The sequence below is a fragment of the Orcinus orca genome, chromosome 6, assembly GCF_937001465.1.
Source record: "Orcinus orca chromosome 6, mOrcOrc1.1, whole genome shotgun sequence".
NCBI classification, from domain to species: Eukaryota; Metazoa; Chordata; class Mammalia; order Artiodactyla; family Delphinidae; genus Orcinus; species Orcinus orca.
The window spans coordinates 117,173,884-117,200,394 of record NC_064564.1 but is presented as its reverse complement, the minus strand read 5'-3'; the positions used below and the strand labels follow the sequence as shown (position 1 = coordinate 117,200,394).

General features: G+C 50.7%; 1 protein-coding gene and 2 long non-coding RNA genes across 29 annotated transcripts in view; 2 read left to right on the top strand and 1 right to left on the bottom strand.

The window, feature by feature from the left end:
• The window catches only part of LOC125960274 (globoside alpha-1,3-N-acetylgalactosaminyltransferase 1), a 144,270-nt gene extending 118,823 nt beyond the window's left edge, over positions 1–25,447 (top strand). For 4 of the 26 annotated variants that reach the window (XM_049711797.1, XM_049711799.1, XM_049711794.1 and 1 more), the window contains 5 exons: positions 17,538–17,603; positions 21,982–22,032; positions 22,115–22,150; positions 22,869–23,003; positions 24,104–25,447. In XM_049711797.1, the coding sequence (XP_049567754.1) occupies positions 21,986–22,032; positions 22,115–22,150; positions 22,869–23,003; positions 24,104–24,785 (900 nt within the window). In that variant the 5' untranslated portion in view covers positions 17,538–17,603; positions 21,982–21,985 and the 3' untranslated portion in view covers positions 24,786–25,447. The other 22 variants (XM_049711801.1, XM_049711792.1, XM_049711796.1 and 19 more) reach the window with 17 other exon arrangements.
• LOC125964894 (uncharacterized) lies at positions 1,356–15,204 on the bottom strand. Of its 2 annotated transcripts, XR_007478229.1 has the most exons (4): positions 15,062–15,204; positions 12,411–12,458; positions 9,715–9,789; positions 1,356–1,955 (listed from the first exon to the last, which is right to left on the bottom strand). It is a non-coding gene; the product is annotated as an uncharacterized LOC125964894 (long non-coding RNA). The 2 variants fall into 2 exon arrangements; XR_007478228.1 differs by lacking the exon at positions 12,411–12,458.
• On the top strand, positions 17,610–20,114 carry LOC125964895 (uncharacterized). Its single transcript, XR_007478230.1, has 2 exons — positions 17,610–18,148; positions 19,861–20,114. It is a non-coding gene; the product is annotated as an uncharacterized LOC125964895 (long non-coding RNA).
• Positions 25,448–26,511: the final 1,064 nt, after the last annotated feature.

The following is a 26,511-nucleotide window of genomic DNA, read 5'->3' as shown; positions in this document are numbered from 1 at the left end:
GGTGCCAGAGCACGATCTAGCTCTGACGTTGGTGCTGGGGCTGTGGCTCTTTCTCCTGAGCTGGCACTGGCTCTAAGTCTGCTACGGGCGCCCAAGCCAGCTCTTGCTCTGGAGCTGCTGCAGGAGCTGACTCTCATGGGGGCTCTGGCTCTGGAGTTGGTCCTAGAACTGTGGCTGGAGCAGGCTCTAGGTCTGAACTTGGTGCTGACTCTCTCTCTGGAGCTGGTGCCAGGAATGGCTGTAACTCTGGGGCTGATGCTAGAGCTGGCGCTGGAGCGACCTCTTCCTTGGCACCTAGCACTGGCTCTAAACTGGCTTTGAGCTGGTTCTCACTCTATCACTGGGGCTGGCACGGGAGTCAGTGACAGAGCTGTCTCTATCTTCCAGAGGTAGAGCTGACATGACAGCTGGTGTTCAAGCCAGCTCCAGCTCGTGGGATAACAGCAGCCCCGCCCAGGAGCAGCAATGGAGCTGAGGCTGGCGCTGCCTCTATCTCAGGAGTTGATGCCAGTGTTGGAGCCTGAGTTGACTGTCGCCATGGCGCTGGCTCGAGCTCTGGTGCTGGAGCTGACTCTGGCTCTGCAGCCAGCTCTGGCTCTAGTTCTGGAGAGCCAGAACTGTTAGTGGTAATAGAACTGGCTCCGGCAATGGATCAGTGCTGAAGCGGGTGCTGGAACTGACACCGAGTCTGCAGCTTTGGCTGGAGCTGGCTCCAGATATCACTCGCGCTCTTGAGCTGGTGCTTGGAGCTGGCTCTCGCCCTGGAACGGGCAGTGGAGCTCTCTCTAGCTCGGGAGCTAATGCTCGAGCTAGCTCTGGTGCTGACACTAGCTCTAGAGAGAGCTCTACCTCTAGAGCTGCCTGTAGCTCTAGCTGTGTTGCCAGAGGTGGTGCTGGGGTAGACTCGAGTTCACTTCCTGTTGTTATCTGTCACTCTGGGCTTTGTGTTGGGTCTGATCCAAACTCTAGAGCTGCTGCTGGAGCTGGCAAATTGGTTGATGACAGAGCTGCTTCCATCCCTGCAGCTGGTGAGACAGCCGGTGCCAAAGCTGGTTCCAGCCCTGGAGCTGGTGCTGGAGCCAGTTGCAGAGCTCACTGGAGTTTGAGGGCTTTTCCATGAGCCGAAGATGGAACTAGTTCTCTCACTGGACTTGACTCTAGATCTAGTGATGGAGCCGGCTCTCATTCTGCACCTGGCACTGGCTCTAAATCGGGAGGTGGCCCTGGAGCCAGCTCCAGCTCTGGAACGCTGCAGGAGCTGGTGCTTCGAGCTGGCTCTGGCTCTGGAGCTGGTGCTACCTCTAGCTGTCGGGCTGGTACCAGAAACGCCTTTAACACCAGATCTGGCACTAGCACTGGTACAAGATCTGGCGCTGACAGTGGTGCCAGCTTGGGAGTTGGCAGTCGAGCTGGCACTGGTGCTGCAAGAGGAGAAAAAGTTCACCAACCTCGTGACTGTAGACTGCACGCACACACTTGTGCACGCATCAAATACATTTCTTTTCTTCCCTTCCTTTATCTTCTTACCGTATAGCATAACATAGACCATAAGATACACAAATAACTGTTACCCTCACATCACAGGGTTTAAGTTACAGGTCGTCAAGGAGAAAAGTAAGCATCACCCCAGCACTCTGCATGCCCTGGGGACAGTGTCCGCATGTCTCATTAGGAGGGAGAACGACTCTCTTACTTACTGTCTTCACTTAGAGACTCAACATGGCTACAGCAGAGCTGTGGGTACCAAGTCAAAAGAAGGTGGGCCGTGACAGTTGGTCTCACGTGTCAACCTGCCCAGGCCGTAGTGTGCAGTCATTCGATCAAACTGGTGATTTAGTCCACACATGTTGTGAAGCTACTTATAGGTGTGGCTGACTTGCCTTTAAGTAAAGATTACTCAAAGGGTGGGTCTCATCACGTGAAGGCCTTACAAGCCTTCAAAAAACCGAGGTTTCCTGAAAAAGAAAGTCTGGCTCAAGACACAGCAGCTAAGGATAGCTTCAAGACGGCAGAGGAGTAAGACATGGAGATCACCTTCCGCCCCACAAATACATCAAAACTACATCTGTAGGAGTGGAGCAACTCCTACAGAACACCTACTGAACGCTGGCAGAAGACCTCAGACCTCCCAAAAGGCAAGAAACTCCCCACGTACCTGGGTAGAGCAAAAGCAAAAACAGAGTCAAAAGAATAGGGACGGGGCCTGCCCCTCTGGGAGGCAGCTGTGAAGGAGGAAAGGTTTCCACACACTGGGAAGCCCCTTCACTGGCGGAGATGGCGGTGGTGAGGGGGAAGCCTCGGAGCCACGGAGTAGAGCACAGCAACAGAGGGCAGAGCGGAGAGATTCCCGCACAGAGGATCGGTGCCGACCGGCACTCACCAGCCCAGAGAGGCTTGTCTGCTCACCCGCTGGGGCGGGCGGGGCTGGGAGCTGAGGCTCGGGCTTCGGAGGTCAGACCCCAGGGAGAGGACTGGGGTTGGCTGCGTGAACACAGCCTGAAGGGGGCTAGTGCACCACGGCTAGCCGGGAGGGAGTCCGGGGAAAAGTCTGGAGCTGCCGAAGAGGCAAGAGACCACTGTTTTGGGGTGCGCAAGGAGAAGGGATTCAGAGCACCTCCTAAACGAGATCCAGTGACGGGCGCGAGCCGCAGCTATCAGCGCAGACCCCGGAGACGGGCATGAAACGCTAAGGCTGCTGCTGCCGCCACCAAGAAGCCTGTGTGCGAGCACAGGTCACTCTCCACACCCCCCTCCCGGGAGCCTGTGCGGCCCGCCACTGCCAGGGTCCCGTGATGCAGGGACAACTTCCCCGAGAGGGCACACGGCGCACCTCAGGCTGGTGCAACGTCATGCCGGCCTCTGCCGCCGCAGGCTCGCCCCGCATTCCGTTCCCCTCCCTCACCCCAGCCTGAGTGAGCCAGAGCCCCCGAATCAGCTGCTCCTTTAACCCCGTCCTGTCTGAGCGAAGAACAGATGCCCTCAGGCGACCTACACACAGAGGCGGGGCCATATCCAAAGCTGAACCCCAGGGCTGTGCGAACAAAGAAGAGAAAGGGAAATCTCCCCATGCAGCCGCAGGAGCAGCGGATTAAATCTCCACAGACAACTTGATGTACCTGCATCTGTGGAATACCTGAATAGACAATGAATCATCCCAAATTGAGGCGGTGGACTTTGGGAGCAACTGTAGACTTGGGGTTTGCTTTCTACATCTAACTTGTTTCTGGTTTTATGTTTATCTTAGTTTAGTATTTAGAGCTTCTTATCATTGGTACATTTGTTTATGGATTTGGTTGCTCTCTTCCTTTTTTAAAAATATATATATACTTTTTCCTTTTTCTCCTTTTGTGAGTGTGTATGTGTATGCTACTTTGTGTGATTGTCTGTATAGCTTTGCCTTTACCATTTGTCCTAGGGTTCTGTCTGTCCATTTTTTGTTTGTTTGTTTGTTTGTTTAGTATAGTTTTTAGTGCTTGTTATCATTGGTGGATTTGTTTTTTGGTTTGGTTGCTCTCTCTTTTTTTATTACTTTTTTATTTTTAATAATTTTTAAATTTTTTATTCTAATAACTTTATTTTATTTATTTTTCTTTCTTTCTTTCTTTCTTCTTTTTTCTCCCTTTTCTTCTGAGCCGGGTGGCTGATAGAGTCTTGGTGCTCCAGCCAGGTGTCAGGCCTGAGCCTCTGAGGTAGGAGAGCTGAGTTCAGGACATTGGTCCACCAGAGACCTCCCGGCTCCACGTAATATCAAATGGCAAAAGCTCTCCCAGAGATCTCCCTCTCAATGCTAAGGCCCAGCTCCACTCAACGACCAGCAAGCTACATTGCTGGACACCCTATGCCAAACAACTAGCAAGACAGGAATACAACCCCACCCACTAGCAGAGAGGCTACCTAAAATCATAATAAGTTCACGGACACCCAAAAACACATGACTGGATGCAGTCCTGCCCACCAGAAAGACAAGATCCAGACTCATCCACCAGAACACAGGCACCAGGCCCCTCTACCAGGAAGCCTACACAAACCCCTGAACCAACCTTACCCACTGGGGGCAGACACCAAAAACAACGGGAACTACGAACCTGCAGCCTGCAAAAAGGAGACCCTAAACACAGTAAGTTAAGCAAAATGAGAAGACAGACAAATACACAGCAGATGAAGGAGCAAGATAAAAACCCACCAGACCAAACAAATGAAGAGGAAATAGGCAGTCTACCTGAAAAAGAATTCAGAATAATGATAGTAAAGATGATCCAAGATCTTGGAAATAGAATGGAGAAAATACAAGAAATGTTTAACAAGGACCTAGAAGAACTAAAGAGCAAACAAACAATGATGAACAACACAATAAATGTAATGAAAAATTCTCTAGAAGGAATTAATAGCAGAACTGAGGCAGAAGAATGGATAAGTGACCTGGAAGATAAAATAGTGGAAATAACTACTGCAGAGCAGAATAAAGGAAAAAGAATGAAAAGAATTGAGGACAGTCTCAGAGACCTCTGGGACAACATTAAACACACCAACATTCGAATTATAGGGGTCCCAGAAAAGAAGAGAAAAAGAAAGTGACTGAGAAAATATTTGAAGAGATTATAGTTGAAAACTTCCCGAATATGGGAAAGGAAATGGTCAATCAAGTCCGGCAAGCACAGAGAGTCCCATACAGGATAAATTCAAGGAGAAACATGCCAAGACATATATTAATCAAACTACCAAAAATTATATGCAAAGAAAAAATATTAAAAGCAACAAAAAACATACAAGGGAATCCCCATAAGGTTAACAGCTGATCTTTCAGCAGAAACTCTGCAAGCCAGAAGGGAGTGACAGGACATATTTAAAGTGATGAAAGAGAAAAACCTACAACCAAGAAGATTACTCTGCCCAGCAAGGATCTCATTCAGATCTGATGGAGAAATTAAAACCTTTACAGACGAGCAAAAGCTAAGAGAATTCAGCACCACCAAAGGAGCTTTACAACAAATCCTAAAGGAACATCTCTAGGCAGCAAACACAGGAGAAGGAAAAGACCTACAATAACAAACCCAAAACAATTAAGAAAATGGTAATAGGAACATATATATCAATAACTACCTTAAATGTAAATGGATTAAATGCTCCAAGCAAAAGACATAGACTGGCTGAGTGGATACGAAAACAAGACCCGTATATATGCTGTCTACAAGAGACGCACTTCAGACCTAGGGACACATACAGACTGAAAGTGAGGTGATGGAAAAAGATGTTCCATGCAAATGGAAATCAAAAGAAAGCTACAGTAGCAATTCTCATATCAGACAAAATAGACTTTAAACAAAGACTATTATAAGAGACAAAGAAGGACACTACATAATGATCAAGGGATCAATCCAAGAAGAAGATATAACAATTGTAAATATTTATGCACCCAACACAGGAGCACCTCAATACTTAAGGCAAATGTTAACAGCCATAAAAGGGGAAATTGACAGTAACACAATCATAGTAGGGGACTTTAACACCCCACTTTCACCAATGGACAGATCATCCAAAATGAAAATAAATAAGGAAACACAAGCTTTAAATGATACATTAAACATGATGGACTTAATTGATATTTATAGGACATTCCATCCAAAAACAACAAAATACACCTTCTTCTCTAGTGCTCATGGAACATTCTCCAGGATAGATCATGTCTTGGGTCACAAATCAAGCCTTGGTAAATTTAAGAAAATTGAAATCGTATCAAGTATCTTTTCTGACCACAACGCTATGAGACTATATATCAATTACAGGAAAAAATCTGTAAAAAATACAAACACATGGAGGCTAAACAATACACTACTAAATAACCAAGAGATCACTGAAGAAATCAAAGAGGAAATCAAAAAATACCTAGAAACAAATGACAATAAAAACATGATGACCTAAAACCTATAGGATGCAGCAAAAGCAGGTCTAAGAAGGAAGTTTATAGCAATACAATCCTACCTCAAGCAACAAGAAACCTCTCAAATAAACAACCTAACCTTTCACCTAAAGCAATTAGAGAAAGAAAAACAAAAAAACCCCAAAGTTAGCAGAAGGAAAGAAATCATAAAGATCAGATCAGAAATAAATGAAAAAGAAATGAAGGAAAAATAGCTAAGATCAATAAAACTAAAAGCTGGTTCTTTGAGAAGATAAACAAAATTGATAAACCACTAGCCAGATTCATCATGAAAAAAAGGGAGAAGACTCAAATCAATAGAAATGGAAATGAAAAAGGAGAAGTAACAACTGACACTGCAGAAATACAAAGGATCATGAGAGATTACTACAAGCAACTATATGCCAATAAAATGGACAACCTGGAAGAAATGGACAAATTCTTAGAAAAGCACAACCTCCCGAGACTGAACCAGAAAGAAATAGAAAATATAAACAGACCAATCACAAGCACTGAAATTGAAACTGTGATTAAAAATCTTCCAACAAACAAAAGTCCAGGACCAGATGGATTCACAGGTGAACTATCAAACATTTAGAGGAGAGCTAACACCTATCCTTCTCAAACTCTTCCAAATATAGCAGAGAGAGGAACACTCTCAAACTCATTCTACGAGGCCACCATCACCCAAAACCAGACAAAGATGTCACAAAAAAAGAAAACTACAGACCGATATCACTGATGAACATAAATGCAAAAATCCTCAACAAAATACTAGCAAACAGAATACAACAGCACATTAAAAGGGTCATATACCATGATCAAGTGGGGCTTATCCCAGGAATTCAAGGATTCTTCAATATACACAACTCAATGTGATACACCATATTAACAAACTGAAGGAGAAAAACCATATGATCATCTCAATAGATGCAGAAAAAGCTTTCGACAAAATTCAACACCCATTTATGATAAAAACTCTCCAGAAAGTAGGCATAGAGGGAACTTACCTCAATATAATAAAGGCCATATTTGACAAAACCACAATCAACATTGTTCTCGATGAAAACCTGAAACCATTTCAGGATCAGGAACTAAGACAGGAACAAGACAAGGTTGCCCACTCTCACCACTATTATTCAACATAGTTTTGGAAGTTATAGCCACAGCAGTCAGAGAAGAAAAGGAAATAAAAGGAATCCAAATCGGAAAAGAAGAAGTAAAACTGTCACTGTTTGCAGATGACATGACACTATACATAGAGAATCCCAAAGATGCTACCAGAAAACTATTAGAGCTAATCAATGAACTTGGTAAAGTACCAGGATATAAAATTAATGCACAGAAATCTCTTGCATTCCTATACACTAATGATGAAAAATCTGAAAGAGAAATTAAGGACACATTCCCATTTACCGTTGCAACAAAAAGAATAAAATACTTAGGAATAAACCTACCTAAGGAGACAAAAAGACCTGTATGCAGAAAACTATAAGATACTGATGAAAGAAATTAAAGATGATACAAACAGATGGAGAGATATACCATATTCTTAGATCGGAAGAATCAACATTGTGAAAATGACTATACTACCCAAAGCAACCTACAAATTCAATGCAATACCTATCAAACTACCAATGCCTTTTTTCACAGAACTAGAATAAAAAATTTCACAATTTGTATGGAAACACAAAAGACCCTGAATAGCCAAAGCAATCTTGAGAAAGAAAAACGGAGCTGGAGGAATCAGGCTCCTGGACTTCAGACTATACTACAAAGCTACCATCATCAAGACAGTATGGTACTGGCACAAAAACAGAAATATAGATCAATGGAACAGGATAGAAAGCCCAGAGATAAACCCACACACATATGGCCACCTTATCTTTGATAAAGGAGGCAAAAATATACAACGGAGAAAAGACAGCCTCTTCAATAAATGGTACTGGGAAAACTGGACAGCTACATGTAAAAGAATGAAATTAGAACACTCCCTTACACCATACACAAAAATAGACTCAAAATGGATTAAAGACCTAAATGTAAGGTCAGACACCATCAAACTCTTAGAGGAAAACATAGGCAGAATACTCTATGACATACATCACAGCAAGATCCTTTTTGACCCACCTCCTGTAGTAATGGAAATAAAAACAAAAATAAACAAATGGGACCTAATGAAACTTAAAAGCTTTTGCACAGCAAAGGAAACCATAAACAAGACGAAAACACAACCCTCAGAATGGGAGAAAATATTTGCAAATGAAGCAACAGACAAAGGATTAATCTCCAAAATATACAGGCAGCTCATGCAGCTCAATATCAAAAAAACAAACAACCCAATCCAAAAATGGGCAGAAGACCTAAATAGACGTTTCTCCAAAGAAGATATACAGATTGCCAACAAACACATGAAAGGATGCTCAACATCACTAATCATCAGAGAAATACAAATCAAAACTACAATGAGGTGTCACCTCACACCGGTCAGAATGGCCATCATCAAAAAATCTACAAACAATAAATGCTGGAGAGGGTGTGGAGAAAAGGGAACCCTCTTGCACTGTTGGTGGGAATGTAAATTGATGCAGCCACTATGGAGAACAGTATGGAGGTTCCTTAAAAAAATAAAAATAGAACTACCACATGACCCAGCAATCCCATTACTGGGCATATACCCTGAGAAAACCATAAATCAAAAAGGGTCATGTACCACAATGTTCATTGCAGATCTATTTACAATAGCCAGGACATGGAAGCAACCTAAGTGTCCATCATCAGATGAATGGATAAAGAAGATGTGGCACATATATACAATAGAATATTACTCAGCCATAAAAAGAAACGAAATTGAACTATTTGTAGTGAGGTGGATGGACCTAGAGACTGTCATACAGAGTGAAGTAAGTCAGAAAGAGAAAAACAAATACCGTACACTAACACGTATATATGGAATCTAAAAAAAAAAAAAATGGTTTTAAAGAACCTAGGGACGGAACAGGAATAAAGACGCAGACGTAGAGAATGGACTTGAGGACACGGGGAGAGGGAACGGTAAGCTGGGACAAAGTGAGAGAGTGGCATGGACATATATACACTATCAAATGTAAAACAGATAGCTAGTGGGAAGCAGCCACATAGCACAGGGAGATCAGCTCGGTGCTTTGTGACCACCTAGAGGGGTGGGATAGGGAGGGTGGGAGGGAGACAAGAGGGAGGAGATATGGGGATATATGTATATGTATAGCTGATTCACTTTGTTATACAGCAGAAACTAACACACCATTGTAAAGCAATTATACTCCAATAAAGATGTTAAAAATAAATAAACAAATTAATTAATTAATTTAATTAAATTAAATACTCTACAGGGGGAAAAAAAAAAAAAAGAAGACACAGCATCTAGAAGCCCGCTGGAGTGTCCAGTCCTGCAGGCTTTGGACATGCCAGCCCCCTTGCTCACATGAGCCCACATGTTAAAATCAATTCTCTCTGTATATACACACAACATATACACATGTGCGTGTGTGTCTACACGCACATGTGTATAAGTCGTGTGTGTGTGTGTGTACACACCAGGATACGGGTGTATCCTGGTGGAGGGCCCTGACTTGCCGCTGTCCTTCCTGCTTCCCCTTTACAATCACTGTTACCTGAGGCCTCAGACTCAGTGCCCGGTGGTATGCAAGCCTGGTGTTTCCTTCTGAGCTCTGCCAGCGCTGCCCGGGGTTCCGAGAAAAGCCTGGCTCACACTGTCCTGGCTAAAGACACACAGAAGACCCCCAGAGCCCTCTCACCTGTAACAATCCAGAATGTGGTCAGAGAGCTTACACTCATGAGGCTGGCCAGCAACACGGTCAGCATGCAGACTCCTGGAACAGAGAGGCGGACATATAAGGCCTCAGAAAAATAAACTAAAAACAGGATTTTCTGAATGCGGAATTCCACAACAGGAAGGTCTGCACAGAATACGTTATCATCCCTTCAATACATGTCTTGGGGAAGTCAAGTCTTTTGCCTATTCATTGTTACCTTTTAGCGCACAACTTAATACATGCTATTTCGTGCACAATCCTCTCCTCTGATGCTAAATATTTTCACTCTACGGTCTGCAAAGAGAAGAGGCAATCGTGGCGTATGCAAGAAAGAGGGAGCCACCACCCCTGGAAATCATCTTTAATATTTGAATTTCTAGCTGTCATTTGTTTGGGGTGTCCAATAGTCTGGTCCACCCCCAGTTACACAGCAGCCAGGGCAAGGATAACAGGATGAAGACGGCTACACTAATCATTTAACCATCTTGCAGTGAGTGTTTAATATTTGGATTCTGATTTGCTTCCAGGGAGGTTGTGTGTGTTTGGCGAGGGAGAAACACAGAGGAAGAGGGGGAGGCAGATGATTTCATGGCTTAAAAGCTGCTGTAAAAGCTTTTCCCACTAAGTGCAGAAAAACATTGGACAAAACCCAACATCCTTTCATGAGAAAAACACTCAAGAAACTAGAAACAGAAGGGCACTTCCTGAGCCTGATATAGGGCATCTGGGAACAATCCACAGCTCACGTCACACTTAGTGGGGAAAGACCGAAGCCTCCCCCGAGATCGGGAACAAGATGCGCAGTGACCAGTCTTGCCAGCTCAGTGCCACATTTCACTGGAGGTCCATCAGGCAAGAAAACGAAATAAAAGGCATCTAGACTGAAGGGGATGAAGTAAAACTATCTCCGTTTGCAAATTACATGACCACGTATATAGGAAATCACAGAGAATACGGGGGGAAACTATTAGAACTAATAAACAAGTTCAGCAAGGTTGCAGGATACAAGATAAATACCACAAAAATCAGTTGTATGGGAATGTCAATTGGTGCAGCCACAATGGAAAACAGTATGGAAGTTCCTCAAAAAATTAAAAATAGAACTACTACTATGTGATCCTGCCATCCCACTTCTGGGTATTTACCCAAAGGAAATGAAACTCAAAAAGATACATGCACCCCGATGTTCATTGCAGCACTATTTACAGTAGCCAAGATAAGGAAGCAGCCTGAGCATCTATTGATGGATGCATGGACAGAGAAGATGTGGTGTGTATATAACGGAATATTATTTACCCATAAAAGAAGGAAATCCTGTCATGTGCAATAATATGGATGGACCTTGAAGGTATTACGCTAAATGAAACAAGTCAGACAGAGAAAGACAAATACCATATGCTCTCATTTATACGTGGAATCTTAAAGAAAAAAAATAGGGGCTCATAGATACAGAGAACGGATTGGTAGTTACCAGAGGTAGGGAGTAAATGGGGGCAAAATGGATGAATAGGGTCAAAACGTACAAACTCCCAGTTATAAAATAAAGAAGTCCTGGGGATGTAGTGTGCAGAATGGTGACTAGAGTTAAGAATGCTGTGTTGAATATTTGAACGTTGCTAGGAGAGTGGTTCTTGAAAGTCCTCATCAGAAGGAAAAAATCTGTGCGACTATGTGAGGTGGTGAATGTTAACTACACTTAATGTGGTGACCATTGGGCAATATATACAAATATCAAATCATTATCTTATACACCTGAAACTAATATACTCTTATATGTCAATTTAAAAATCGATTGTATTTCTAAAACTAACGCCGAAAAAGCTGACAATGAATGTAAGAAAACAAGTGAATTGACGATAGCATCCAAAAGAATAAAATACGCAGAAATAAATTTAGGATCAAAAATATAAGACTTAGGGGCTTCCCTGGTGGCGCAGTGGTTGAGAGTCCGCCTGCCGATGCAGGGGACACGGGTTCGTGCCCCGGTCTGGGAGGATCCCACGTGCCGCGGAGCGGCTGGGCCCGTGAGCCATGGCCGCTGAGCCTGTGCGTCCGGAGCCTGTGCTCCGCAACGGGAGAGGCCACAATGGTGAGAGGCCCGCGTACCGCAAAAAAAAAATAATAATAAAAATAAGACTTATACAATGAAAGCTACAAAACATTATTGAAAGCAATTAAAGAAGGCTGAAATTAATGGAAAGATATCCCACATTCATGGATCAAAAGACTTTATACTATTAAGATAGTGGGCTTCCCTGGTGGCGCAGTGGTTGAGAGTCCGCCTGCCGATGCAGGGGACACGGGTTCGTGTCCCGGTCCGGGAAGATCCCACATGCGGCAGAGCGGCTGTGCCCGTGAGCCATGGCCGCTGAGCCTGCGCGTCCGGAGCCTGTGCTCCGCAACGGGAGAGGCCACAACAGTGAGAGGCCCGCGTACCGCAAAAAAAAAAAAAAAAAAAAAGATGGCAATACTTCCCAAATGGAACTACGGATTCATTTGGAAATGCAAGGGATCCAGAATCGCCAAAACAATACGGAAAAAGCAGAGCAAAAGCGGAGGACGCATACTTTCTGATTTCAAAACTCGTTACAAAGCTACAGTAATGAAGACAGTGTGGTCCTGGCATAAAGATAGACATAACAAATCAATGGAATAGAATTGAGAGTCCATAAACAAACCTTCGCATCTGTAGTCAATTGATTTTTGATGAGCAACCAGACAATTCACTGGGGAAAGAATAAATTTTTTCAATAAATGGTATTGGGACAACTGGATATTCACACGCAAAGAAGAAGTTGGACTCTTCCTCACAGCCCTCACGGTGGATGAGGGCTTGCCCAAGGGCTGCGAGGAGGCTGCTGGGGCCAGGCTGCTAGATGACCCTAGAGCCTGCCTGGCTCAGAGCAGCTGGCTGGGTGAGGTCACTGCCTGGTGAGACCCTGGGACGAAGGTTCAGTCATCCTCCAGCTGCATCTGTACAAGAACCTCTGACCTGGGGACTACAGTTCCCCCTTGTTCTAAGTGGGAAACTGAGATGCCAAGATCCCTCCTGGCCTGTAAGTAGCAGCCCTGGGGTTAAAGCCAGATCCCTCTGGTCCAAAGGCACAAGGTTTCCCCTCCCCTGCATCCCCTTTCCCTTAATGGGCTCTGCCTCCTCTTGGGAAATGGAGCCCTGAGCAGGGATGTCAGAGGCCCTCCCCCACACAGACAGGCTGTGGCCTGTTCCCTGGCCTATCCCCATCTGGAACACACTTCACCACTTCACATCTGAAACAGTGTATACACACACACACACACACACACACACACACTCAGAGGCCATGAAACACTGACTCATCCTGGGAGGGCTACCCTCCAATGTTTTCGATTTTACTTAAAAGTCCCAGCTATCGGGCTTCCCTGGTGGCGCAGTGGTTGAGAGTCCGCCTGCCGATGCAGGGGACACGGGTTCGTGCCTTGGTCCGGGAAGATCCCACATGACGTGGAGCGGCCGGAGCCTGTGCTCCGCGGCGGGAGGGGCCGTGGCAGTGAGAGGCCCGCGTACCGCAAAAAAACCCAAAAAAACAAAAAAACAATAAAAAGTCCCAGCTATCCCACTAACTCGGGCATAGCCCACTAAGCAGTGGTGAGGGCAGTGGGGACCTCTGTCTGAGTGTTCCCACTGCCAGGACACCAGATTCCCCCTGCCAGCCCCTGGGCGTGTCCCCTGCAGGGCTCTCAGAGACAGGCACAGATGACCATCGATGCATATGAGCAATTTATACATGTCTCTAGCTGTTTCCTCTGGTTTCTAGAAGTAGATAAACTTAGTTGAAGGGGAGGGTATCAGGGTCCTATTGCCAAGTCACCCTCCAAGAGGAGAGTCCAGGGACCTTTTAACTTCCTTCATCTCTTCACCCAGCTCCTCCCAGACCACCCCTGATGCTGTCCTTATGCTGAATTTGTCCTCTCCTGAGGGGAGGGGGGACAGGGAAAACAGGGAATGCTGGTTTGGCCAGGGGCTGGGTGTTGCCTGTTGACAGAATACTGGTGTGTCTGCCAGGACCCCAGGGCTGGGTCTGCCCCTGCGCACAGCATGTGGGATCTTAGTTCCCAGACCAGGGATTGAACCCATGCCCCCTGCAGTGGAAGCGCAGAGTCTTAACCACTGGACCACCAGGGAAGTCCCTGGCTCACCTCTTTATTACCAGGGAGGGACCAGTGTCCGGAAGGTACACCAGAGAACTTTGTAAAAACACAAACTGAATGAGAAAAACCAATCAGTTGGTCCCAGACCAGGTCCCAGGGAACCAGGTGTTTGCAGCTAAAAATGGAAGCACGACCTTTCAGCCAGCAGTCACAAGCTCCCCGGGCCTGTGCCTGGCCCCTGCAGACTCTGGGGAAAAAAACCCTGCCTTCCAGGAACCTGAGGTCCTCAAGGGAAATCCCAAGGACACAGGCAATGACACCCACAAAGGACCTGGGAGGCTGTGCCCATGCACCAGGCAGATCTGCATTTGCAACTTTAAGCTGCATCATTGTGACCTTGAACAAAGCTATAACCTCTCTGAGCCTTGATTATTGTTTTGTCTCCCATGCTGCTTCTCTGCACAGATCTTCCTTGACTTACAGTGGGGTTACATCCTGATAAACCCATCCTAAGGTGAGAACATACTGAACACCATAGCTTAGCCTAACCTACCTTAAACTTGCTCAGAAGACGTACATTAGCTGGTAGTTTATATTATAATAGAGCTGAACATCTCATGTAATTTACTGAATACTATACTGAAAGTGAAAAACAGAATGGCTGTCAGGGTACAGGATGGTCATAAGTGTATCCTTGTTGAGCCTGGTGATGGAGTGGCTGACAGAGTTGCCACCACGCTGCCCAGCATCACGAGAATATCTCACCGCATAATCTATAGCCAGCCGGGGAAAGATCAAAATTTACAATTCGAATTGTGGTTTCTACTGAATGCCTATAGCTTTCGCCTCATCCTAATTGTATCGGGTTTCTCCCCGGCCCTTGTTACCGCTCCCTTATTTACCATGAGGGGGCCTTCCTTTTTGTCCCTCTGAATGGCCCCTCCGTCGCCACGCCTCTACCACCACCCTCTGCGCTTGGCCTACACTTGGAGACATATAAGACGGTCCCCCTGGGGCTCCTGGAGTCCCTAGGATGAACCAGGGTCAATACAACTCGGACAGGCCTTGGTAAGAAAGTATGGCCAACTCCCTTCACAGAAGAGGAGAAACAGAGGCTCCGAGGGATTCCGGCAGCCGCTCACGGTCTCCAGGCCGGCGTGCCAGCCTCAGGGGCCCTGAGCAAAAGAGTGATGATCCTAACCCGGAAAGTAAGTACGACGTCCAGCTGGTTTCCCATCCGGTGATTGCTTCGAGGCTCTTCTAGAAACAATAAAGTTTTTCCCTCAAATCATTTCCCTGATTTCTCAAGCCCGCACCCCAACCCGGAGTTCCCTGACCCGCGCTCCTCGCCTGGAAGGTGGGTCGCCTGCGTCGGAGGCCACGGCCCAGGTAGCCAGCAGAGGTTAAAAGTCCTGGGACCCCGGCGCTCGTGGACCCTTGGGGACTGGGGGCTGCAGCTGCTGGGCGGGGCGGGGCGGGCGGGTGAGTAGGAGGAGCAGCGGTAGGTGGGCGGGGCACGCAGGGGGGTAGGTGGGGCTGAGGCCGGTGGGCGGGGCGCGCGGCTCCTTTCCCCTCCCCCGAACCCCGCCCGGCCCCGATCCCGGCGGGCCCTTAGTCAGGCCCCACCCAGCGCGCTACTAAAGGCACCCGGCAGGCCCCGGGTTTTGCCGGACTGCAGGCGAACTGAGACCCTGTTTTCAGGGCGGGGCTGCGCCCCTCCGTCTGTTCTAACGCTGGTCCGGCCGCAAGGGGCTGAGTCTGCAGTCCGCAGGGACAGTCACGCTCCCGCGCCGCTCCCTGTCCCCGCCCCGCGCCCGGCCGGAGGAGCAGCGCCGCGAGCCCGGAGCCTGCAGTGGCCGGCCGAAGTCGAGGTGCGCGTCTCAGACCCAAGCTCCTGGGTGCAGATCCCCGGCTGGGGCGGCCGAAGCTTGGGCCTGGTTCTGCGTCGGCGGAGCGGCCCCGGCGGCCCGGGCTCCACCGGAGGAAGAATCCAGCGGAGCCGACGGTCGACGCGGAGCTTTGGAGGACGCCGCGCCCCAAGCCCGGGTGGGGAAACGGAGGTCCGCAGAGGGAGGGAGAGGGAGAGGGAGCGGGCCTGCCAGAGGCCACCGGGTGAGCCGGGGCCAAAGCCCCAAAACTCCGGCCCGGGGATCTTTATCTGACCTCGGGCGGACCCCCGCAGAGCTGTCAGGCTGTGACCCGGGCCGGACCCAGCGCTTTAGAGCCCTTCCCGCACATCAGGGGCGGTGCGGATTGCGTCTTGCCACCTCACCAAGCCCCCTATAGCTGAGGAGGACGCCGAGGCTGTGGTGGAGCGGGCAGGAGAGCGCCTTGCCCAGGGTTACCGCCGAGAGCGGGTGAGAGCTGAAGCGCGTTCCCGCGGTCCCGGGAGAGCCCAGGCCCCCTCTCCCGGAGGAATGCGCTGCTACCACTCCTGCCCCCACCCCCATCCCGGGGGATCTATGCCGCCCCTCCCAGCGCACCCCCCCCCCCCCCAGGCCGAGTGTGTCCCCGCGGTGCGGGCTCTGGGCTTGATTTCCGGCGTCCTCACAGTTTCCCCAGGAATCCTTCTCCAAGCCCCGCCCCCCCAAGCGCTGTTCCCCTAGTCCCTAGGATGGCCGCCCTTAGCTTATCACAGAAGGAGGTCAGCAGGGAGACCTGAGAGACAAGGCAGGGAGCCAGGCGCCTTTCCGGCCCAGGGCCTTTTGCAAGGCACCGCAGCAGGCTTTGGCTGAGTCCTGAGCCTCTGTCCTTCAGAACTGCCAGACCTGGGCCTGGGCCCAGCAGGAGGAGGAGACAGCTGGAATCCACATTCCCCGGGTGAGGCCGCCCAGGGGAGGGCAGGGCAGCAAAAATGGGGCCACTGTCCTGTGGATAAGGAGCATTCCTTTGCAGGTGTTCCCCAGACCCCGGAGACACAGGCTCCGAGCCCGACACCTCTGAGAGAGGTGGGCTGATTCACCAAGGCACACCCAGACTCTGCAGGTACCCAGGCTCAGATGCTGCCCACCCGGCGATGCACTGCCCCAGACTAGCCCTGGGCCTGGGGTTCTGCCTGCTGGTGGGCATGGCCCTCTGCTCTCTGTGGTGAGCATACCCCATGGAGCCCTCCCTCCCTACCCCAGACCCCTCCGTCTCTCAGCATCTCAACCCCCAAACCTTGACCCCTTCACAGGATTCCCAGGTCCCACCCCCTTCTCTCGGTGCACCTGTCCCTTCACCCCAGCCCCAGTAAGACTGAACTAGCCTGGCTTATGTATTTTGCTTTGCACTGGCCTGGCCTTCGCACTTGCTCTTTCCTCTGCCTGGACTGTTCTTCTAGCCATGTTAATGTTTATGCTCCAGAATTCACCCTATGTGTTCTTCCCACAAAGCTCTGGGGGCCGCCCCCAACCACCAGCCCCCTGTGTGCAGGGCCTGGCATCAAGAGCATTCCTGTCCCAGGAATGAACGGCTGCACGGCTAATGACTCATTGCGGCTAATGACTCATTGCGGAAGACCAGGAGGCTTTGTCCTCCGAGGTCAGCCAGACCCAAGGAATGATTGGGCGGGGGCGGGGGGAGGGGAGGTGTATCCCAGGTGCACCACGCGGGGCCTGCATTCCCACTGACATGCAGCAAAGTGAGTTTTCAGCCTCACGTGCAAAGTCAGGTCAACAGATGTATTTCCTTCCCAGGGTGTATGTCGAGAACTGGCTGCCGGTCTCCTATGTCCCCTATTATCTCCCCTGCCCAGAGATCTTGTAAGTATGGGCCAGGGCGAATTGGGGGCCCCCGGAGTGGAGGGGGTGAGCGGGTTTTTAAGGTCACTTTGGAGGTTCTTAGGTCCTAAGCTCATGATTCTGAGCAGTTTGATGAGCTGCCACAGGTGTGGAGTGAAATTCCCCCGTTTCAGTCCTTGGGTGTCCTTGCAGTGCCCCCTCCACAGTTGTGACCTTGAGCATGTTGCATAGCTCTGAGCCTCACTTGCTGTATCTGTAAAATGGGATGATAGCGGTGCCCCTCCCGAGCCAGCCAGAGCATGGGGTACTGTAATGATGCCTGTAAATAGCCTGGTGTTGCACCTGGCACGTAGGAGGTGCTCAGGAAAGAGTGCTTTCAGGACTTGACTTCTTTTTCTTTTTTTAATACATTTATTTATTTTATTTATTTATTTTTTTTTGGCTGCACTGGGTCTTCTTAGCTGCACACGGGCTTTCTCTAGTTGTGGCGACCGGGGCCACTCTTCGTTGAGACGCGCGGGCTTCTCATTGCGGTGGCTTCTCTTGTTGCGGAGCATGGTCTCTAGGTACGCGGGCTTCAGTAGTTGTGGCATGTGGGCTCAGTAGTTGTGGCTCGCAGTCTTAGTTGCTCCGCGGCCTGTGGGATCTCCCTGGACCAGGGATCGAACCCTTGTCCCCTGCATTGGCAGGCGGATTCTTAACCACTGCGCCACCAGGGAAGTCCAGGACTTGACATTTTGCGCAATTTTGTGTTCTCTGTGGCTTCAAAGAAGAAATGGACACGTGACCAATCTCCCCCACATAACAAATCTGACATTTTGTCAGTTAAGAGTGAAAAAGATTTGGTTATAGATGAACCTAGAACTTGAAATGATTCCTACTGATTGCGTCACTTTTTATATCCAATATCAAACGTATCTCAGACTTGCCAAGATGGGATGGAACAGTCTGCCGTTCAGATCGCCCCAGCGCTCTTGTCGTTCAGCTGTCATTAGTGAATAATTCTCTGCCCTGGGCAGGTTGTTCTGTGACAGCGCCGGCCTGATCCCAGTGACGTCCTCTCACCGTGCTTTGTTTCATGCCCCAAATAAGTGCTGGTTTATAAGAACCAGTGTGTTTCCCAGCCAAGTCCTCTGTGTCATCAGACTAAAACTAATAACAATAATTTTCAAAGTCCAAAAAAAAAAAGAGTGAAAAAGGTGATTTGGGACAGTCTCAAGGGGACATTTGGCCACCCAGCCTTGTTTTTCATGACAGCAAGAGGAAAGTTTAAAATCTGGATGATAGACTACTAACTAACAACAAAGTGTGTTTCACTATTATAAACATAGAATACAGTAAATTAGGAGGCTGGATAACAGAAAAGACAAAAGAAAATGAAATACCCTCTTGTGTTTTGCTGGTCCAAGTCATACTCTGACTCCAAAGTTCATTGTCAGCTCGTTGGTTGCTACGCTTTCTATCTGAACAGATTGTTCTAAAAAGCAGAAAGGCTGCTTGGTATTGAAAGGAGCTGTGACCACAGCGTTTTTGTGATTTTTATCCAGTTTCCCCAGAATTGGCTTGCTTTTTTGGCATCTGGTCACCATCATTTTATTCCACCCAGGGACTGGGCCCTAATTCTTGAATCCCTCTCCCTTTCCCACCAGCAAGTTTGCAGCATTTAGGTTGTTTCCAGTTTCCCAGCGTTCTAAATCAGTTTGTAATGAGCAGCTTTGGATAGGCCGCTTTTTCCATCTTAAAGATCCTTTCCTTTGGTAAGTTTCTGAGCCAAAGGATATGGCTGAGGTATTCCTCCATCGCGTCAGGTTGCTCTCCAGGGGGACAGGGGCACACACACACTCGAACTCACACAGATATGCCACCCCCTCCACCCCGCTGCAGCTGCATTGCACCTGGGCCGGTGCTGGAAGTATTAGGTGCTATGAAAAACAAAAAGCAAACCACCCATGACTCCAGACATGGGAAATGCGATGTGGTTTGAATTTCATTTCTTTGATTCCTACCAGGCCCTCACCTCCCCCACGCCTTCCCATTAACTGAATTTCCTCTTTGGTGACCCGCCTGCTCCAGCACCTTCTCTCCTTGGCCTGTCGGTGGGTCCTCTATCACCACCCTTGGCCGAAAGTACTTGCTACATTTTTTTTTCTTTGCAGTCTGTCTGTCTTTTGGTTCTACTGAGTTATTTTTTTTTAATAGATTAAAGTTGGAGAGTTGCGTGTGTTTGAAATGGTCACATCTTCCCCTCTGTTCACTTGGATCTCTTCTTTACTTTTAGTTTCATGACCTTCAGAGGTTTGGAAATGTGAAGTTCCTTTTTTTGGCGCTGGCTCATCTGTGGCTTTGGAATTCTTCTGTCTAACCCGTGAAAGTGGCCAGAGCAGAGTTGTGTCCAGGCTGGTGGGGGAAAGGGAAATACTGATGGCCAGGGAAGTGTGGAACAAGGGCCCCTTTCCCCTTCTCACTTCTGACCACCTTCTCAGAGTCCCATCACTTTCTTTTCTTCTTTCTTTTTTTTTTTTTCTTTTTGAAGATGTTGTCTTCTTTATTTATTTTTGGCTGTGCTGTGCAGCACGCAGGATCTTAGTTCCCTGACCAGGAATCAAACCCGCACCCCCTGCAGTGGAAGCGTGGACGGCCAGGGAAGTCCCCCTATCCCTTTCTGAGCAGGGGCCTAACATGTGCTTGTCTGTGTGAAACTAGGGCAGGGGGCCAATTGGATGGATCAACTTTTAAAAATTGTTGCTTCCAGAGTATAGACAGATCACAGAAGGACACATAAAATAGGGTTTCACTTCTAAGAGGTCTCTGGAATAGTCATATTTATAGAGACAGAAGTAGGAACAATGTTCCCAGGGGCTGGGAGAGGGAATGGGGAGTTAGTGTTTCGGGGGAACAGGGTCTCAGTTTGGGAAATGAAAAAGTTCTGGACGTGGATGGGGGTGATGGTTGCCCGACAACGTGAATGTCCTTTAATGCCCCTGAACTGTACACTTTCAAATGGTTAAAATGGGAAATCTTTGTTATGTATATCTTACCACACACACAAAGCATAGACTGAAAAAACTAGGAAAGCTCCAGGAGGCTTAAGCCATCCCATGGTAGGTGACGTACTGAAGAGACCCAAGTGGATGGCAGGCACCCACGTCCTCAGGTGGTCTGAGCCTTACAGGTGAGCTCAGGCCTCTGCTGGAACGGGTTCTGACCCGGTCCCTTGGTAGCCTTGAGCAAGCCTTCCCATCCCCCAGGCCTCACTTCCACCCTGGGGAACGATATTATTGTCCCCATTTTAAGGGTGAGGGAACTAAACCCCGAGGAGTGAGATGTCCGGCCCCTGGTCTCTCCAGCCAGCTGGCGGCAGAGCCAGAGGCATGTCACTGGCAGCCTCCTGTGTCTGACCCTGTCGCCGGCCACCTCCTTCCTTAATCAGCCCTCCTTCCTAATCCCCCCAGGTTGGCCGCAGCTAGTGGGGGCCAGCCACACAGACAGCCTGCCAAGAAGGGGCCAGGGTGCTGCCCTTACCATTCGCTCCGTGCTGGGCACTGGCTGACAGGCCCCGACTTACATACCTCTCTTACCTCTCATGACAGCTCTAAGGGTTAAGGGTGCTGCCTCATTTTACAGATAAGGAAAAATGGGTGTATCAGTCAGCCTTCCACTAAAGAAACAGAACCAGGAAGAGGAAGGGAGACTGACTGACTGACTGACTGATTGATTGATTGAAAGCAATCGGCTTACACGACTGTGGGGTGGCGAAGCCAGTCTGAAATCCACGGAGCGGGCCATCGGGAAGGGTGGGCTGGAACTCTTCGGCAGCAGCTGACACTACTGTCCACCGGCAGAATTTCTTCGTCAGGGAAACCTCAGTTCTATGCTGTAGCTTTTCAACTGCCCATACCGGGCCTGCCAGACTGTGGAGGATGGTGTAGATGTCACTGACATCTACAAAACCTGTACCTTCACAGCGACGCCTTGATTGGTGGTTGTGTAACTGGCTTCTTCAACTGACCATCACCGTAGGTTCAGGTTAAGTAACTCGCCCACCCAGGCTAGAAAGTGGCAGAACTGGGCTCACCGGGCCTTTACAGCTCCTCAGACCTTCTCCCCAGTGCCCAGGCTCTTCCAGAGCAATATGTTTGAAAGAGAGACAGAAAAAGACTTTGGAGACAAATGGTACCAGGCTGGAATCACTGCCCTGCCACACAGTGACCCTGGATAGACCGCCTTTATAGGAGTCCAGCCCCGACAGAGTGGACAGGGCAGTGGGGGTGGGTCAAGGGCGTCTGGGGGGTTGGGGGTGCCTGTCCCATGGGGGTGCTTCACCTTGACCTCATCCTTCCCTGCTGAGTGTTTCTGCCCCCCACCGGCACTAATGGCTCTGTCTCACCTCTCCCACCAGCAACATGAAGCTGCAGTACAAGGGGGAGAAGCCATTCCAGCCTGTGACACCGTAAGCAGACTGTCACTTCCCCCTTTGTGGCCCCGGGGTTGGGGGCTGCCTCCCCTTAACCACTCACCCTTCTTGATTACAGATCACAGTACCCTCAGCCCAAGCTGCTGGAGCAAAAGTAGGTGTTGATTAGGGCCTGGGCACAGAATGGGGAGACCTGGGGTGGAGGCGGGGGTGCGGGCCTCTGATCTGGAAGTTGGGGTACTGGAGGTGTCCACTGGCCTCGGGGTCTGGGTAGTCTGGGACCTGGGCTCCGGTCCAGCTCTGTCACTAGCTGTGTGACCTTGGACAAGTTAGCCAACCACTCTGGGATTTTTCTGCACAGGTGGATAATAATAATACCCACCTGATAGGAGGTTGGAGGACCAGATGAGACGGTGTTTGCAAAATGCACAGCAGGGAATTCCCTGGCAGTCCAAGTGGTTAGGACTCCGTGCTTTCACTGCTGGAGGGCCTGGGTTCAATCCGTGGTCAGGGAACTGAGATCTCTCAAGCTGCGTGGCGCGGCCAAAAATAATAACAATAACGCAGAGCACTGTGCCTTCTGCGTAGCCGTGCTCGATCCGTCGTTGATGATGATGTTGATGACCCCCGTCTCCGAGGCACTTAGCGGGCACCGGAAATGCCAGGCTCCTCTAGACACTGGGCATGCGTTAACTCCTGGTCTTGACCACGCTGGGAAGTAGCTATGACTATCCCCACTTTCCACATGAGGATACTGGGGCCCAGAGACGGGGATGAAGCTGCCCAGGGTCACACAGCTTTGGCAGGGCCAAGATGAGAGGGAGGCTTTCCCAGGGGAGGGTCTCAGCCCCCACGGCCTCCTCTGCTGCCAGGCCCACAGAGTTCCTGACGCTCACACCCTGGCTAGCGCCCATCGTCTCCGAGGGAACCTTCGAGCCGGAACTTCTGCGTCATATCTACCAGCCGCTGAACCTGACCGTCGGGGTCACGGTGTTTGCCGTGGGGAAGTGAGTAGTGGGCTGGGCTGGGCTGGGGGAAGCGGGGTTATAAATTCTGAGCCCCAGGAATTTATAGTCTGGAGAGAGACAGGACCCCAACCCGGGCACCAGGGAGGCCCTGAACCAGGTGCTGTGCAGGTGGGAAGGTACAGAGTGGAGTATGCTGGTGGGAGGGGAGCTTCCTGGAGGAAGGGGGTCTGGCCCTGGCATGGAAGGGGGGAGGGGGAGGCAGCCCAGGTGAGGGGGCAGCAGGAGCCTTTGTCAGGAGACACCCTTGTCCCTTCACCCCTTCTGCTTCCCCTGAACCATCCAGGCAGGTGTGAAGGAGTGGAAAGCCCCCCAGACCACCGCATAGAATTGGGGGTCCGTGATCAGGCCACAGGCAGGTCAAGAGACCCAGGCAGAGCCGGCCCATCCTTGGGGACCCTCTCTCCTCCAGCCTCCGGCCTGCGGGCTCTCTGGACACCTCCTGTTTTCCCCTCTCCTTCCTCACCCCGCCTGCCCTTTCCTTTAGGAGCCATCACCTGGCAGCTTCCCTCTGGGTCCCTTTCTGGGACTCCTGAGAGAGGGACCCTAATGGGTCCCCAGCAGCTAAGCACTGGCCAGATGATGGATGGCCCAGCGGGGATCAAGGGACCCCCCCACCGCTGGCCCAATCGGCACCCAGCACCCAGCACCACCCACCTTCCCTTGACTCAGCCACTTCCCCGTTTCTTGGCTCCTTTCCTCTCTCTGAGGCTCAGTGTCTGTGCCTAGGAGGTGGGGACTGTGGTCCCTGCCTTCTAGGGAGTTTATGAGGCTAGAAGGAGAGAAGAATCCCTTAGAACACTGCCTGGCACTTAGTAAGTGCTCAGTAAAAGTTAGTCTGTGAATATGAGTCATCAATCATCATTATTAGGACGGTCTTAAGAGGTTGGTACTAAGATGGTGGGAATTTGACAGACAGGGACCCCGAGGGGCGGACCTGAGTGACTTCTTGAGATGGGAAGCTGGGAGGTGGACCCCAGCCCGGCCAGCCCCAGCCCTGTCCGTGTGGTGCTAGCACCTAGTGGGGACCCAGGCAGTGGCCCCACTGAGGCCACGGGGCATGATGGGATTCTCTCCACCAGGTACACCCAGTTCGTCCAGCGCTTCCTGGAGTCAGCCGAGCAGTTCTTCATGCAGGGGTTCCGGGTGCACTATGTCTTCACTAACGACCCCACGGCCGTTCCTCGGGTCCGGCTGGGCTCTGGCCGCCTCGTCAGCATCATCCCCATCCTGAGGCACTCCCGCTGGGAGGAGATCTCCACACGCCGCATGCAGAGCATTAGCCAGCACATTGCCGAGAGGGCGCACCGGGAGGTCGACTACCTCTTCTGCCTCGATGTGGACATGGTGTTCCGGAACCCGTGGGGCCCCGAGACCTTGGGGGACCTGGTCGCTGCCATTCACCCCGGCTACTTCGCTGTTCCCCACCAGCAGTTCCCCTACGAGCGCCGGCCTCTTTCCACCGCCTTTGTGGCGGATGGCGAGGGGGATTTCTATTATGGCGGGGCGGTCTTTGGGGGGCGGGTGGCCGAGGTGTACGAGTTTACCAGAGGCTGCCACATGGGCATCCTGGCAGACAAGGCCAACGGCATCATGGCGGCCTGGCAGGAGGAGAGTCACCTGAACCGCCGCTTCATCTCACATAAGCCCTCCAAAGTGCTGTCCCCCGAGTACCTCTGGGATGACAGGAAGCCCCAGCCCCCCAGCCTGAAGCTGATCCGCTTTTCTACCCTCGACAAGGACACCGACTGGCTGAGAAGCTGATGGCTGAGCCGGGGCTGCCGTGGATAGGGGGGACCCCAGTGAGCGCCCAGCTCACCGGAGCCTCCGTGCAGCGGTGCCTCACTTCTCAAGCCTTAAGTGAGACCTGCCCTGTGCTGTCCACCTCTCAGTCTGCCAGCAGAATCCAATGGGAAAATGGGCCTGTGAAGCCCTTTGTAAACTGTGAAGGGTGGTGCGCATATGAGGAGAACGCCAAGATCATGTAGCCTGTGTCCCAAGAACAGCAGGACAGGAGGCGGGGAGACCAGAGGTGGAAAAAGACAGGGCCCGGCAGGCCTCACCCAGCACACGTGCCTTGGGGCAGGCTCTGGAGTCTCAGCCCCGCCCAGTACCTCAAATTCCCCCTCTGTCCCCCTTCTGTTGCCTGTTGCCCTTAAAGTTGCACTTCTAACACTGTGTGAAAGGCATCCCGGACCCCTTTTCTCTGGCTCCAGGAGTCCTGGATACTGTGATGTCCCCCAGCCACACGGAGCCAGTCCCTCGCTCAGGTCCCTGAGGGAGCCTTTGAAATCGCCCAGGTCTAGGCTCGCTCTGGTTTCATGTCCCACCTCCCTTGAGGTGCACCACACTCCCTGGTACCAGCCGCCTCCTTTGTAAGAGGGTTTGGGCAGTTTTTAATAAAGGTGGCGTGTGCTTGGCCCTAACCGGGGTTTCTTCACCTGCACATCCGGGTATCTTGGCCACCAGCCCGCAGGGATGCAGACAGCCTGGGTTGCAAATACACTCAGCTCGGGTGGGTGTGGTCAGGGTACAGTTTTCCAGAGAACCTGGGCTGATGCCGCTGCAACAGACAGGGTTTCACCCTGCTTCTCCTGGGAGATGGGTGAAGTGGAAGTGTCGCCAGATATGTTCTCCTGCGTTGGGGGGCGCAGAGCCCACCAGCTGGATACCCTGTGGGGTCTTGGTCCCTGAGCACGTAGCAAATATGTCTGCCGGGGTTCCTGCATCCGCGGTCAGCCTTAGCCCTGGGATGCCCCTGGCAGGCCTGGGGCCCCAAGGCCATGGTGCAGGCCCAGGATTGGAGGGTCTTCAGAGTCCTGCGGTGGTTCCCTCTGCCTGGTGGGACAGAGATGCAGTGGGGGGTGGCCCAGTGTCCACTCCCCTGGGGGCAGCAGCATCTTTCCACGTAAGGCAGGGGCGGAGGGCGGGGGGCGATGCGGTCTGTGGCCACGTCGGGAGGAGGAGGAACCCACCCACCTGACCACCCCTGGCAAAACGGGGGCCAGCCCCAAGTCCACTCTTCCTGCAGCCTGTGTTTTGGGCGGCAAGCAAGGACAGACTGCAAGAGTGTGGACAGACTGAGTGACTGCTGTGAGGAGACAGCCTGCGCTAGAGAGGACGGTCAGGGAGAGGCCCCGAGGGGCTCCCTGGGCAGAGGGACAAGGGTGGACCCATGGCCCATGTGTCGCTAGTGGGGAGCACCTTAACCATGGTGCCTGGACCTGCCCCAGGGTGTGTGTGAGGCCAGCAGTGTTGAACGGGCAGGCCCTGCCTTCAAGGAGCTTCCATGTTGGAGCATGGAGAGGGCCCTTAATGTGGAGACCAGAGAAGCCCTCAGGAGCAGGTGGCCCTGAGGCCCGGGCAGCACCATCCTTGCTGCGGGGAAGTGAGCCCCTTCTCACTCCCAGCCCAGCTGATGGGCCCTTCTCAGCCGTGGCTCAAACCCCAGGCACTGTGGCTACCCTGGTCTCCATCCCAGGGCGCAGGC